The sequence below is a fragment of the Pempheris klunzingeri genome, chromosome 2 (assembly GCF_042242105.1).
Source record: "Pempheris klunzingeri isolate RE-2024b chromosome 2, fPemKlu1.hap1, whole genome shotgun sequence".
Classification (NCBI taxonomy): Eukaryota; Metazoa; Chordata; class Actinopteri; order Acropomatiformes; family Pempheridae; genus Pempheris; species Pempheris klunzingeri.
Window position 1 is genome coordinate 14928010 of NC_092013.1, and position 13074 is coordinate 14941083.

General features: G+C 43.4%; 1 protein-coding gene across 4 annotated transcripts in view; it reads left to right on the forward strand.

Annotated features, from left to right (window-relative positions):
- kcnab2a (potassium voltage-gated channel subfamily A regulatory beta subunit 2a) overlaps positions 1-13074 on the forward strand; it is an 81002-nt gene that overhangs the window by 65583 nt on the left and 2345 nt on the right. For 3 of the 4 annotated variants that reach the window (XM_070838798.1, XM_070838807.1, XM_070838790.1), the window contains 10 exons: positions 1576-1613; positions 1899-1978; positions 6369-6413; positions 6946-6990; positions 7268-7311; positions 7599-7685; positions 9184-9269; positions 9382-9502; positions 9826-9920; positions 11184-11304. In XM_070838798.1, the coding sequence (XP_070694899.1) occupies positions 1576-1613; positions 1899-1978; positions 6369-6413; positions 6946-6990; positions 7268-7311; positions 7599-7685; positions 9184-9269; positions 9382-9502; positions 9826-9920; positions 11184-11304 (762 nt within the window). Of the gene's footprint in view, positions 1-1575; positions 1614-1898; positions 1979-6368; positions 6414-6945; positions 6991-7267; positions 7312-7598; positions 7724-8520; positions 8536-9183; positions 9270-9381; positions 9503-9825; positions 9921-11183; positions 11305-13074 lie in introns of all 4 variants that reach the window. The other variant, XM_070838789.1, reaches the window with a different exon arrangement.

The following is a 13074-nucleotide window of genomic DNA, read 5'->3' on the forward strand; positions in this document are numbered from 1 at the left end:
GGTACAGTTCAACTATGAGAGACAAAATGAGAAAAAAAAAAACCCAGAAAATCACATTGTCTGATTTTTAAAGAATTTATTTGCAAATTATGGTGGAAAATAAGTATTTGGTCAATAACAAAAGTTCATCTCAATACTTTGTTATATACCCTTTGTTGGCAATGACAGAGGTCAAACGTTTTCTGTAAGTCTTCACAAGGTTTTCACACACTGTTCCTGGTATTTTGGCCCATTCCTCCATGCAGATCTCCTCTAGAGCAGTGATGTTTTGGGGCTGTCGCTGGGCAACACGGACTTTCAACTCCCTCCAAAGATTTTCTATGGGGTTGAGATCTGGAGACTGGCTAGGCCACTCCAGGACCTTGAAATGCTTCTTAGGAAGCCACTCCTTCATTGCCCGGGCGGTGTGTTTGGGATCATTGTCATGCTGAAAGACCCAGCCACGTTTCATTTTCAATGCCCTTGCTGATGGAAGGAGGTTTTCACTCAAAATCTCACGATACATGGCCCCATTCATTCTTTCCTTTACACGGATCAGTCGTCCTGGTCCCTTTGCAGAAAAACAGCCCCAAAGCATGATGTTTCCACCCCCATGCTCCACAGTAGGTATGGTGTTCTTTGGATGCAACTCAGCATTCTTTCTCCTCCAAACACGACAAGTTGAGCTTTTACCAAAAAGTTCTATTTTGGTTTCATCTGACCATATGACATTCTCCCAATCCTCTTCTGGATCATCCAAATGCTCTCTAGCAAACTTCAGACGGGCCTGGACATGTACTGGCTTAAGCAGGGGGACACGTCTGGCACTGCAAGATTTGAGTCCCTGGCGGCGTAGTGTGTTACTGATGGTAGCCTTTGTTACTTTGGTCCCAGCTCTCTGCAGGTCATTCACTAGGTCCCCCCATGTGGTTCTGGGATTTTTGCTCACCGTTCTTGTGATCATTTTGACCCCACAGGGTGAGATCTTGCGTGGAGCCCCAGATCGAGGGAGATTATCAGTGGTCTTGTATGTCTTCCATTTTCTAATAATTGCTCCCACAGTTGATTTCTTCACACCAAGCTGCTTACCTATTGCAGATTCAGTCTTCCCAGCCTGGTGCAGGTCTACAATTTTGTTTCTGGTGTCCTTTGACAGCTCTTTGGTCTTGGCCATAGTGGACTTTGGAGTGTGACTGTTTGAGGTTGTGGACAGGTGTCTTTTATACTGATAACCAGTTCAAACAGGTGCCATTAATACAGGTAACGAGTGGAGGACAGAGGAGCCTCTTAAAGAAGAAGTTACAGGTCTGTGAGAGCCAGAAATCTTGCTTGTTTGTAGGTGACCAAATACTTATTTTACCGAGGAATTTACCAATTAATTCATTAAAAATCCTACAATGTGATTTCCTGGATTCTTTCCCCCCATTCTGTCTCTCATAGTTGAAGTGTACCTATGATGAAAATTACAGGCCTCTCTCATCTTTTTAAATGGGAGAACTTGCACAATTGGTGGCTGACTAAATACTTTTTTGCCCCACTGTACACGTATGTTTACGTACTCCTATTCTGACCCCCCCTCCCTGTCTTCCTCTGTAGGAACATGGGTGACGTTCGGAGGACAGATAACGGATGAGGTGAGAGCAGATGGATTTTGTCATCCTCCATCAGTCATGGCTTGGGAATGGAAACCCTTCATATGATCTGGCATATCCTGGATTGCTCAAGTAGCCTATTTTTACTTGTTGGGAAAACATACTGCCACAGGGCGTCAACAGCCAGAGAGTAAACACATGTTATAGGAAGTTTTCTTTAGGCTTGTGGAGGAAGTGTAAGAATTGAAAAGTCCAAACATCTCACATCAGTGGTTGCACACCCCATCCTTTCCCATCTCCGTCCCTTCTCCCCTGCCCTCCCAACAGATGGCAGAGCAGCTGATGACTCTGGCCTATGAAAATGGCATCAATCTGTTCGACACAGCAGAGGTCTACGCTGCCGGGAAGTGAGTATATCCTGTGTCACAGGTCACAAGGCAGTGAGCAGTAACACCAAATATCACCAAGCTGCTCACATGCGATTGATTTTAAACGCACCAGGTAGAGATTATATACAGTGGAGTGTCTGGGTCAAGGGTGATCCACTGTGGTGCATGAGTAAATGTTCAGGGCATTAGGATTTTACTATTATAATGCTTCATCTTCTCAGAGTCGGGTTGTTTTGGAATGCAGCCCAAAGCGGGTGATAAACTCCATCTAAGGTTAAATGCGGACAGAATACTGTCTTAAAATTATTATTTTTACACAAGCTATCTATAACTCATAAAAACATCAGTATGACAATTGGTGAGGTCAGTTTGATATCTGATGAGTATATCTTGTCAGTATCGGCGTCCGATACCGATGTTGGATCAAATCGATCCCAACTCCTGCAAATGAATGTAGTGCCTCTGCCACCACCCAAGGACAATGGAGGTGAATGTTGAAAAACTGATTCCTGACGTCAGGGTCATCCTTTTCATCAACACCTTGTCATTGTTGCAGGAGCATTCAGGAGGGTTCAGATATTCACAGTCTTGGTCTAAATTTAGAGGAAAGCCATTGATGATATTTTTAACCTCCGAAAGCCGCCTTGTATTACCTTATTTCTGTGTGTAGTGATGCTTCAAAATCTATCACGGATTAATCTGCCTTTGTAGTAACTTGGGTGCTTTGAAATAATCTAAGGGATTATCCATTGCAAACAGTATCTCTGATTAAGCGCACCAAGTCCTTTTTTTAATCCTCCTAAGAATAACCTAGTTTTGCCATTATGTTTGGGGAGATGCATCAGAGCAGCAGTGTCTCACAAAAGAAAATCAAAAGAAAACAAAAAGACAAGAAACATGCTGAAGGTCTCAGTGGTTCTCCTCGTTTCTCATGCAATGCCTCAGCAGCTGTTGTCTGCTAAACGCCATCACTGCATGCTTCATTGTTCTGGGGAGCTTTCATCTGTTTGCCTTGTTGTTTTAGGGTTTTAGGACAGGGCCAGAAAATGCTGATCTTTGACAGACAAGTATTGCCAACTCTGACTTCGATCAGCATAGCCCCATAAAACACAGCCACAGTTCGACAGAGAGGACAAATCTGTAAGACACGTGCACATGTTTGTGACAGCGTGTCACACGGCTCGGTATGTGTTGCACAGGTGTTAATCCTGACAGCTTCTACTGCAAAGCAGCGCCGAGGAGCTTATATTACACCCATACGCAGGACTAGAACAAATCACACACTTTGCACATCAGAATGGAAAAAGCTTTCATATGAATTCCTTGGTTCTAGCTTACTGTGATTCCTCCATCAGTCAGACTCAGAACGTGAAGTGGTGTTGGTGGCTCTACTGTCAGGCAGCTGTAATGTTGATTCTGGGTTGCATGCGTGGACACATAAATGAGGTTTGTAAGCTGTGCTCACGCTCTTGGCCCTGCTCATGCACAGCGCTTGGCAGTCACTGGATGTTTGTTTGGCGTGTTTGTTCTGGCTTAGCCCTACAAAATAGAGAGATGGCCACCAAACAAACATTCAACACATACAGATATTGAGCTATTGATTGTGTTTCTTAACTGTCGCAACTATCCCCATATGCAGGTTATTGTTCCTCAGAAATATATAAATAGGTAAAGGATGTGTAATTGCACAAATAAGCACGCTCTGCTTATCCCATGTAGCTGCTGTTATCAGTCAACACACATGGCGTCAAAGCATTTAAAAGTATGTGAGTAATTGACAGACCAGAATTTGCTCCTTCATTTTCTTTCAGGCTTTTTGCTCTAGATTCATGGTAATTGCATGGTATTGTGTGAAACCAGTGACAAATTGGAGGCATAATTACAGGGAAATCTGGGGAAGTCCAATCCATGAATAATGCGGTAGAAGCCGGGAACATAATGCTGCAAGTCATAACATCAACTCGGCACTGGAATAAAGACCTAATTAATGGATGGATGAAGCAAGTTGACCTGCTCAAGGCACACTGAACCTTATGTTTGGGCTCTCAAATTACTCACATTTCAGAAGGGCATCACACTGCACTCTGTGTGGGTGTTTGCCAGAGACAGGTACATGCACACAAACACACACATTATTGCTCTCAGGGGAGTGCCTGAGTGCTGGTTGTTCTTAAAAAGGTGTGGGTCCAGCTGTCTGAAACAGTTTGTAGTAGCGCAGCACTTACTGTACTCCTGCTGCTTGTTGGATCAGCAGACTGTGCCTGGCACACACACACAGAAGTAGGAAGAAGAAGGATTTTTTTTGGGGGGGGGGTGGGGGTATTAGATTAGATTCAACTTTATTGTCATTACACCTGAATGAATGAATATAGACATATACAGGTTGTATAAATATAATATACAGATTAGATTAAGAGTGGAATGTACATATAATACAGGTGTATACAGGTTGACGTGATATAACATACTACACAAATTTAAATACTATATATATGTTCATATTTACAGATGGGACAGTAAGTGGTGATGTGTAGGGGCAGGGGGGTCAGCGGGGGGCAGAGTTCAGTTGGGAGACAGCTCTGGGGAAAAAGCTGTTCCTCAGTCTGCTGGTCCTGGTTCGGAGGCTCCTGAAGCGCCTGCCGGAGGGTAAGAGGACAAACAGTTTATGGGCAGGGTGGGAGGAGTCCTTGAGGATGCTGCGAGCTTGACGCAGACAGCGTTTCCTCTGGACGTCCTCAATGGCTGGAAGAGGAGTCCTTGTGATACTTTGGGCAGTTTTCACCACCCGCTGTAGCATCTTACAGTCTGCGGCAGAGCAGTTCCCATACCTGACAGTGACACAGCTGGTCAGTATGCTCTCAATCGCACACCGGTATGCACCAGTATGCTTGAGGACAGGTGGTGTCTCTTCAGTGTCCTCAGGAAGAAGAGGCGTTGGTGAGCCTTCTTAACCATTATTATTATTATATAATAATATTATTATTTTATTGAATTACCTTTTTGTGAGTGTCAAATATAAGAGGGACAAAATAAATACTGAAAAGAACACATATGCAGGGTTTAATTATAAAGCAACAAAAGAGAAACTAGACTAACAATCTCACAGTGCCCTCTGGATGAAAAAGTAATATTCATGCATTTCTTTTTCTTTTTCACATGTCCGTACTTGCCCTGTACAAGGATCTATACATCAATATATAAGTACCTGCAAAGTGCTTGCACTGACACACATACAGTATATACATATATAGAGCCGGGCTGAAATCAACCTCACAGCACCAGATCATCTGTCTGGTGTCAGTATACAGCATGACACAGCAAAGTCTGTGAAGAATCACATAGAGAAGATAATTAAGTCCTCCAATAACTCACCCTGTCAGCAAGATTAAAAACTACAGGGTGAAGTTGGAGATGGATGAGGGTGTTAAATGCAAGTAAGTAAGTAAGTAAAGATGTATTTCAATGGCACTTTTCAAAACAAGTTAGAGTTTCACAGTAAAAGCTTTGTGTAGAGAATATCAAACAGGCAGAGAAGAGATGGAGGATAACTGATAAAACAGTGCAATGAGGTCACATTACAGTCTTTCCACTGCTTATCAGTTAATCTCAGCAGCATCAGGAGGGGATTATCAGTGCCCCCTAACCAGACTGGAGCTGCAACTAACGATTAATTTCAGTCATTAATCTGCAGATTATTTCCTTGATTAATCGTGTCTATAAAATGTCAGAAAATAGTGAAAAATGTCCATCACAAGCTCCAGTTTAGCTGACTGATATCCCCATCTGCTTACCAGATGGGCTCCATGCAGACACTCCTGCAACTAGCAAGAGCATTGATGTGCTGAGTCATAGGTGAGACAAATGGTTCTGGTCCTTTTTAGTTTTCAACACTTTTGACTCTTGGCAACAAAAATGCAGTTTATTTGAAAACTACATCGATTAGAGCAGCTAGCTGTACTCATCATCGTACCCCAAATCTTAGTTTTGTTTTTTTTTTAACCTCCAAATGCATTTTTGTGAAACTGTGTTACAAGGAGGTGTGTCATTATTCATGAGAGTGAGAGGACCGCTGAGACATCCTGCTGACAGGTTTCTGCCCTGCCCTAATGAGCCCCATGTTGATCGTAATGTCACTCATTAGCACCCCTGTGGCTGCTAATGAGTGACATAGTGGTGGTTCCACAGCACAGCTGGGCCCGGGCCCCGTCGACTGTGACCTGGCAGCCACACGGCGCTCACCAGTCCTAAACAGGCACTCTGTCCTCTAAAAACTCCCTTATGCATCACAAGGAATGTGTGCAGAGTTGTTCTGCTCTCTTTGATTTAGGGATTGAAATCAGATGTAAACACACTTATCACTTTAAGATTATCGTTACTCAATCACGCCCTCTCTCCGTCTGCTCCACAGGGCAGAGGTGGTGCTCGGAAACATCATAAAGAAGAAAGGATGGAGGTATGAGGCACACTTTAATTGAGTTTGGTGGTTTTTAATTTCCGTCCCCTGCTTCCCTAATCTTGTATCATCTCCTTCCTTGCACATATTGGAGACTGTGTTGTGAACTGGAACGGTGAGGTAGGGTGATGAAAGATTAATTTGGGCAGCCGTGCCATGCCCACACTCCTGTGTCCCTCCTCAAAGATGCTGAATAATGGATGAACTCCTAGTGCCTTGTCTTCTACTTTGTCGGCCCTGGATTGGCATTTGTATAGCTCTGTCAGGTTATACGCCTACAACACTCATTCACTGAACCCGGACGAGTTCTGGCACAGTCACACTTATTGTGGGATGTGGGTGTGTGTGATATTGAAAGAATGAGGTAGAGATGCATGATTTAGCCAAAGGATGTGTAGGAGATTGTCATACTAACTGTTAATACATGTAATATCAGGCACTGTAGACCTGAGATGTCACCAGTGCACAAGGCTTCTTAGCTGTAATTCTCAGTGTTTTTATAACAGATGTGCTTTCATTTCTTTGTTTTCAGACGTTCAAGTCTGGTGATAACAACAAAGATCTTCTGGGGCGGAAAGTAAGTTTCATCTGTTTGCCTCTTTGACTCAGCACGCGAGTCCAAATGAGAAACAATCCTCCTGTATAATTTGTCTCGACTTGTTTGATGCGCCTGGTAATGGGATCATGTGTCATCCCAGCTGCTGTCAGACACTTTCAGTAAAGCTGAAACATTTATTAGATCATGTTTCACACCAGATAATTTATATGATATTACAGTGGTCCGGTCATATTTCAAGTAATTGTTTGCAACATAAGATCTAGTGTTTTATTTTTGTTTTAATGTCTGTTTGTAGAGCGGAGACCGAAAGAGGTTTATCCCGAAAACACATTATAGAAGGTAAGTGGCAGCGCTGCAGATTATTGGATTAAACGCTGACACTGTAACGACAATATGCTTCCTAATTAGTTGCTTTGGCTGAAGGGAATCAATGATGGATTTTTGATATTTGACACACTCTTGGGGTTGTTGAAGTTGCCAAGAAAACTTATGGGTATACTAACCCTGTAAAAAATAGTTTCAGAATCCTCTGTTTTAATTAATTGGCAGTATATTGATTGTTTTTTTATATAGTGGAGCACAACAGGGGTTCATTATTTCTCAGTAACTGTGGTGTTTATGTCCAGGTTTAAAGGCCTCTCTAGAAAGACTGCAGTTAGACTATGTGGATGTGGTGTTTGCGAACAGACCGGACCCTAATACGCCCATGGAAGGTAATTCATCTCCTGTCTCTACTTCATCCTTTATTGCTGTTGAATTATTACTGATTATTTCTTGCCCTCTCACACTCTTAACCATGTTTTCCTCACGTTTTGTCATATTGCACGCAACAAAATTGCACCTCTTTTCTGTCTCTATGACTACTGCAACGAGAAGACTCAAATCTACAAACCTCGTGTAACTGAAATATCTATTTTTAAATGCTGCATGTTGTCCTGGTGCTTCCACCTCCACAGTCAGAACGAGGAATAGATAGTGATGCTGGAGACCTTTAAATGGCAGAGTGCTAAGTGTGTGTGGGCTCAGCTGGTCACACAGTATGCATCTGCTCCCGTGTTAGAGTTCCCCCTTCGGGTTAGAGTTCGGTCAGAGGTCGTCTTCCTGCCGTCAGTAGATGCTTCACTGGCTCGGGCTTGTCCACAATACCTCAGTGCCTTGTTAATCAGAAGTAGCTGGTGTTGTTTGATGTAAAAGCCGAGACAATTCTTTTGCCCATCTGCCCTTTAAAGATTGCACACAGTTCACATGGACAGCTTTGAGTCTATGTCTTCAAACCCCCAGTAGTTAGACCATCTGGTATATTTTATTCTGGCAGTAGCTAAAGGGCAGTACACAGGGTGAAGAGGAGGTAAGCTGCTGTTCTGTAAGTTTACAGCGAAACCCTCTTAAGCCAAGCACCCACCAGATGACGAGAGGGCTGATTTGGTTGTCTGAGAGACCTTTAGCACATTAGCAAGGTGAATAGGTGGATGGTTGGAGGATTATCGAGGGTCGAGGCGGCTGTTTTATTGCGCTCTGGTGCTCCCAGATCCGGTCTGGGACGGTGAGATCATTATCCAGCATGTTTGATGCGTTGGCCGGCGGTCGAATGAAACAAATTGTCACTCAAGACAGAACGTACAGTTGGGTAATGTAAGATTATTTGTCACACTGCATCAGATATGGCTGTTAAGTGAAACTCCCAATCAACGTGAGATTAATCTGTGTAACATTCAGTAAAGCCTGGTCAGCACGTTAATGGAAAAACTAATCCTGGAAGTGCTTTTCATTTTATAGAACATAAAAGACAAAAATATTTTTGTTTAAAACCTATAAACCCGTCCGGTTTGTCAGCCTAAAGATCTGAATTGGTGCAAATGTCCCGTCGTCTCTTATCTATTTCACTGGGCTCTTTTTATGTTCCCGTGCAGCCTGTTGCAAATCAAAAAAGACAGATTCTTGTGGATTTTCACATTAACGCCATTCAAGTGTGCCTCGTTGTGAATAGATGTCATCCTAATCAGCATGAATCACTCAACATTCTGATTAACATAATCAGCTTTTCCACTCCTCTCCTGAGTGGCCCAGTCCATTTGGATTGCTAATGATAGCGGATGCATCTTTCATGATAGTAGAGGACAATGTCCGCTCATGTGGTGTGTAAACTGTAAACACCAGGTTGACTCCAGCATTCACAGTGTTCTTAATGTTTGTGTGTGTTTTTACACGCAGAGACTGTTCGAGCAATGACCCACGTGATAAACCAAGGCATGGCCATGTACTGGGGAACATCCCGCTGGAGCCCGATGGAGATAATGGTGAGACTCCACAGTCCCAAAACATTAGGACATACAAAGGGCAAATATTCATTTCCAACATGGATTTTTTTTCCCTAGAGACTTGAGCCTAGTATTCCATATTTCTCTTTAGGAAGCGTACTCTGTGGCGCGGCAGTTCAACCAGATTCCTCCTATCTGTGAGCAGGCTGAGTATCACATGTTCCAGAGAGAGAAGGTGGAGGTGCAGCTACCTGAGCTCTTCCATAAGATAGGTGAGCAGTGACGGACTTGCGGCTTTGCATAGAGAACTGGTTGATGTCTTCCTAAAGGAAGGGATCCAACAATATATTATATTACTAAAACGTCCTGTTTGGGCTCCCGTCCCATCTATCACTGTCACGGGCTTGAATGTCTAAGTTATCACACAAATAATAATCAGTCTGTGACAAAAGTCCATCCCCACTATCAAGTCGTTAAAACAGGCTAATCTTATAATCCAGAGATTGATGTGCAAAATAAAGACTGAGTAAAGTAAAATGAAGACGGAGCACTCGCAGTACTTTGAGGAAATGAGCCGTGATGTCTTTGCTCTCAGGTGTGGGGGCCATGACGTGGTCACCACTGGCCTGCGGGATCATTTCAGGGAAATACGACGGCAGGGTGCCTCCCTACTCTCGGGCCTCGCTGAAGGTAGACAAACCTCGCTGGCTGTTCTCTGTCTGTGTCTCGCTCTGATCATCTGTGCTGGTGTCACCGTTCCGTTCTGGTTGCTGGTTGTTTGTGTTTTTTTATTGTGTGTTTGTGTCTTTCAGGTTCTGTAACTGTGTGCACACCACATATATCTGTGTGTTTTTCAGTGCCATGTCGACGCCATGCACTGTGTGCCTCTTCCCGACCAGTTTCGACACCGCTTGCCAGCTGGTGTCAGCTTAATGCATTTTAGTGTACACACACGCACACGACGCATTACATGTGCACAGAAATGCATACACACTGAAGACCAGCAGTGCAGCATGTGTACATGTTCATTAAAATTTTTAATTTCAGTTTTTGATTTGACATTATGGACGCCACCGCTTTTTAAACTAAAACTAAATAAGCAAATTAAATAGATGAAGCATGAAGCAATGCAGTGTTATTCCAGGCAACTCATATGTGACCTAGAATAACACTTTTTGGAAAAGACTTTAGTTTTCCTCTAAGCATAAGGAAACGAAACAGCCATAAAAACTAAACATTTATGAGGAGGAGAAACTGTTTTAATGATTTAATTCAGTGAGCGCTCAGAAACCCAGAGGACTATTTTAAAGAGGCAGATGAACTCACGAAGAGTGCAGTAACCACAGATTACACAGTATGTCAAATTATGTTAGCAATTTTTTTTTTACATCCAATAAGTTTTGAGTTCACAGAAGCCAACACCTGACGTAACGTCTGTCTTTGTAGTGGAGTGGCATGTTGAGTGTCTGTGGACTGCGTGTCAGTGGCTTTCGATTAGACCCTCCTGGTTCATGAAGCTAGCTCTCCATTTTGGTGTCGTGCAGTACTTTTGATGACTTGTGTGGAATGTGCTTCTTCCTGTGTGGTTCAGTGTTGCTCGTGGATGTTTGTGGTATTTTGGCTCTTTAACTGTTACTCCTGATACAACATAAAGGTTTACTTATTTGACTCAGGTGAGCAGAGAGCAGATACAATTTCAACAGGTACAGTAATAGTCACTTTAAATTGAGACTTTGTTTCCCCTCTAATGTTGGTAATTTTGCCGTAATGATAATACTGAAGTAAAACGGAGCTTTTCGGTAAGCGTAGCTCCAGCTATGTTTCCCTGGCTGGGGTGTAGACAGCAGGAGACAGAGTCACTTGTTTAAAAACAGGCCCTGGTGACACCGGAGCTGCGGCGCAGCAGTGTGAGCAGGGCTGTGTTTTTGAGCAGGTGTGCTGTGTTTTCGACAGGGTTACCAGTGGTTGAAGGACAAGATCTTGAGCGAGGAGGGCCGGCGTCAGCAGGCGAAGTTGAAAGAGCTGCAGGCAATCGCGGAGCGGCTGGGCTGCACTCTGCCCCAACTCGCCATCGGTACGCAGATACACTCTGCCGCTCTCTCTCTTTCTGTCTGTCTGTCCGTCCCTCTGCCTCGGACAGACCGAGGTCAGCGCCACACCCGCAGCTGACTGGTTTGCCTGTTGGTGTGTTGTGTTGTCACGAATGTGTCTGTGCTGTAATGGCTGCAGTTTGTAAAAAGACATTGATGAGAAACAGAAAATGGAGGAATAAGAAAATAAAAGGTAAGCAGTGTAAATCTCTCAGGGACCAAGAGGAATTACATTAACATTAACAGAGCAGCAGAATCTCCTTGTAAACAAAGATCTGGCACAGCTTTGAATACATTAAGACCGTAATGTAAACATCAACATGAGGAATGCAAACATGTATTCGGTGTGTATTTGTAAATGCCGTTCTGTGGCTTTCCCCAACTGTTAACATGTGTTTGACAGTTTCCAGTGTCAGCATTAAAATAGCATCCCAGGCATAAATCCAGCGAGTGGCCAATATCGATTCTCTGCCCGGCAGGAAACTGAGAATGTGCAAACCCCAAAGACGCGCTCTCTCCCGCGAGGGCTGTTAACGCACCAGACGTTAGGGACGCAGCAAGTAAATCTGGGACTCCCTCTCCCATCTCGGAGCACATCGCGGCACATTTTTCACCCTCTCGGTAACGCAGTGTCATAGATTAGGTTTCACGGCCCATTAGTGGGCACCCTCATCTCTCCCAATTACCATAAATCCTTTCAGCGCTCCTGAAGGCAGCGCAGGAGATTGATGTCCACCATGTAGTCCTCTACATCACTGTGGCCCTTCAGTATTGAATAAGAACTATACAACAATGACGGACTCCTTCCTGCCTCCGGTGCCTCTCGCCCTGGTGCTCCTGGAGCCGGTGGCAGGTTCAGGAATCAGCCTGCGGTTGTGGGACGGAGAATAGAGTTAATACATGCTGTGGGTGTCGCGGTGGCCTGAGGGACGGTCTACACTTGCATCAGTCCAGTAGAAGACCTTCAGCTGGTGTAGAATCATAATTTTTGTGTAGAATCATAATCCTACTATTTTTGCAGAAAAATCTGCTTACAAGTGTATTTTCCTCCGTTGCAAACACGCACAGTTGTATTGCATAACACAGCTCACAGTTAGAACAGAGGTGAGGGTTTTTGTGTTTCCTGGATATTATCAGCCAAGTGCAGTAGTGGAATTTAACTAATTACTCAAGTACTGCACTGAAGGTCAATTTTGAAGTACTTGTACTTCAATATTCCCTTTCTGCTTTATACTTCTACTGCGATACATTTCAGAGGGAAATAGGTCAGTTATTGCTCCAGTACATTTTACGGATGGATGCACTGTTCGAATATGCGGGATCGGCATCAACGCAGATACAGAATTTATTAAGTGGATCAGGATTCGACCCAGACACGACTGATTAAATAAAATGTCTTTGTCATTTTAAAGTTCTGCTACTTTCATCACAGTCACGGAGGGCCGATGACCCAGTTCTAATGAGCCACAGCCGATTTTAAGATTTTAACTCGAGCTGAGGTATTGGAATCACTTCTGGTTTAAAAAAAAAAAAAAAAGAAAAACACCCAACTTAACATTTAACTTATAAGATATAATAAACCTATGATCAGTTATTATAAAATATAGTTATATAAATCAACAGTATACAGAAAGATAAATATATATGTGAAAATACTTCAAATTATGTTCTTCTCAACCATCAATGACATTAAAATGCTGCTGCTTGTGCATGTTGATTCATAATGTGAGAATGGAAGCAGGCATTCTGCTGCA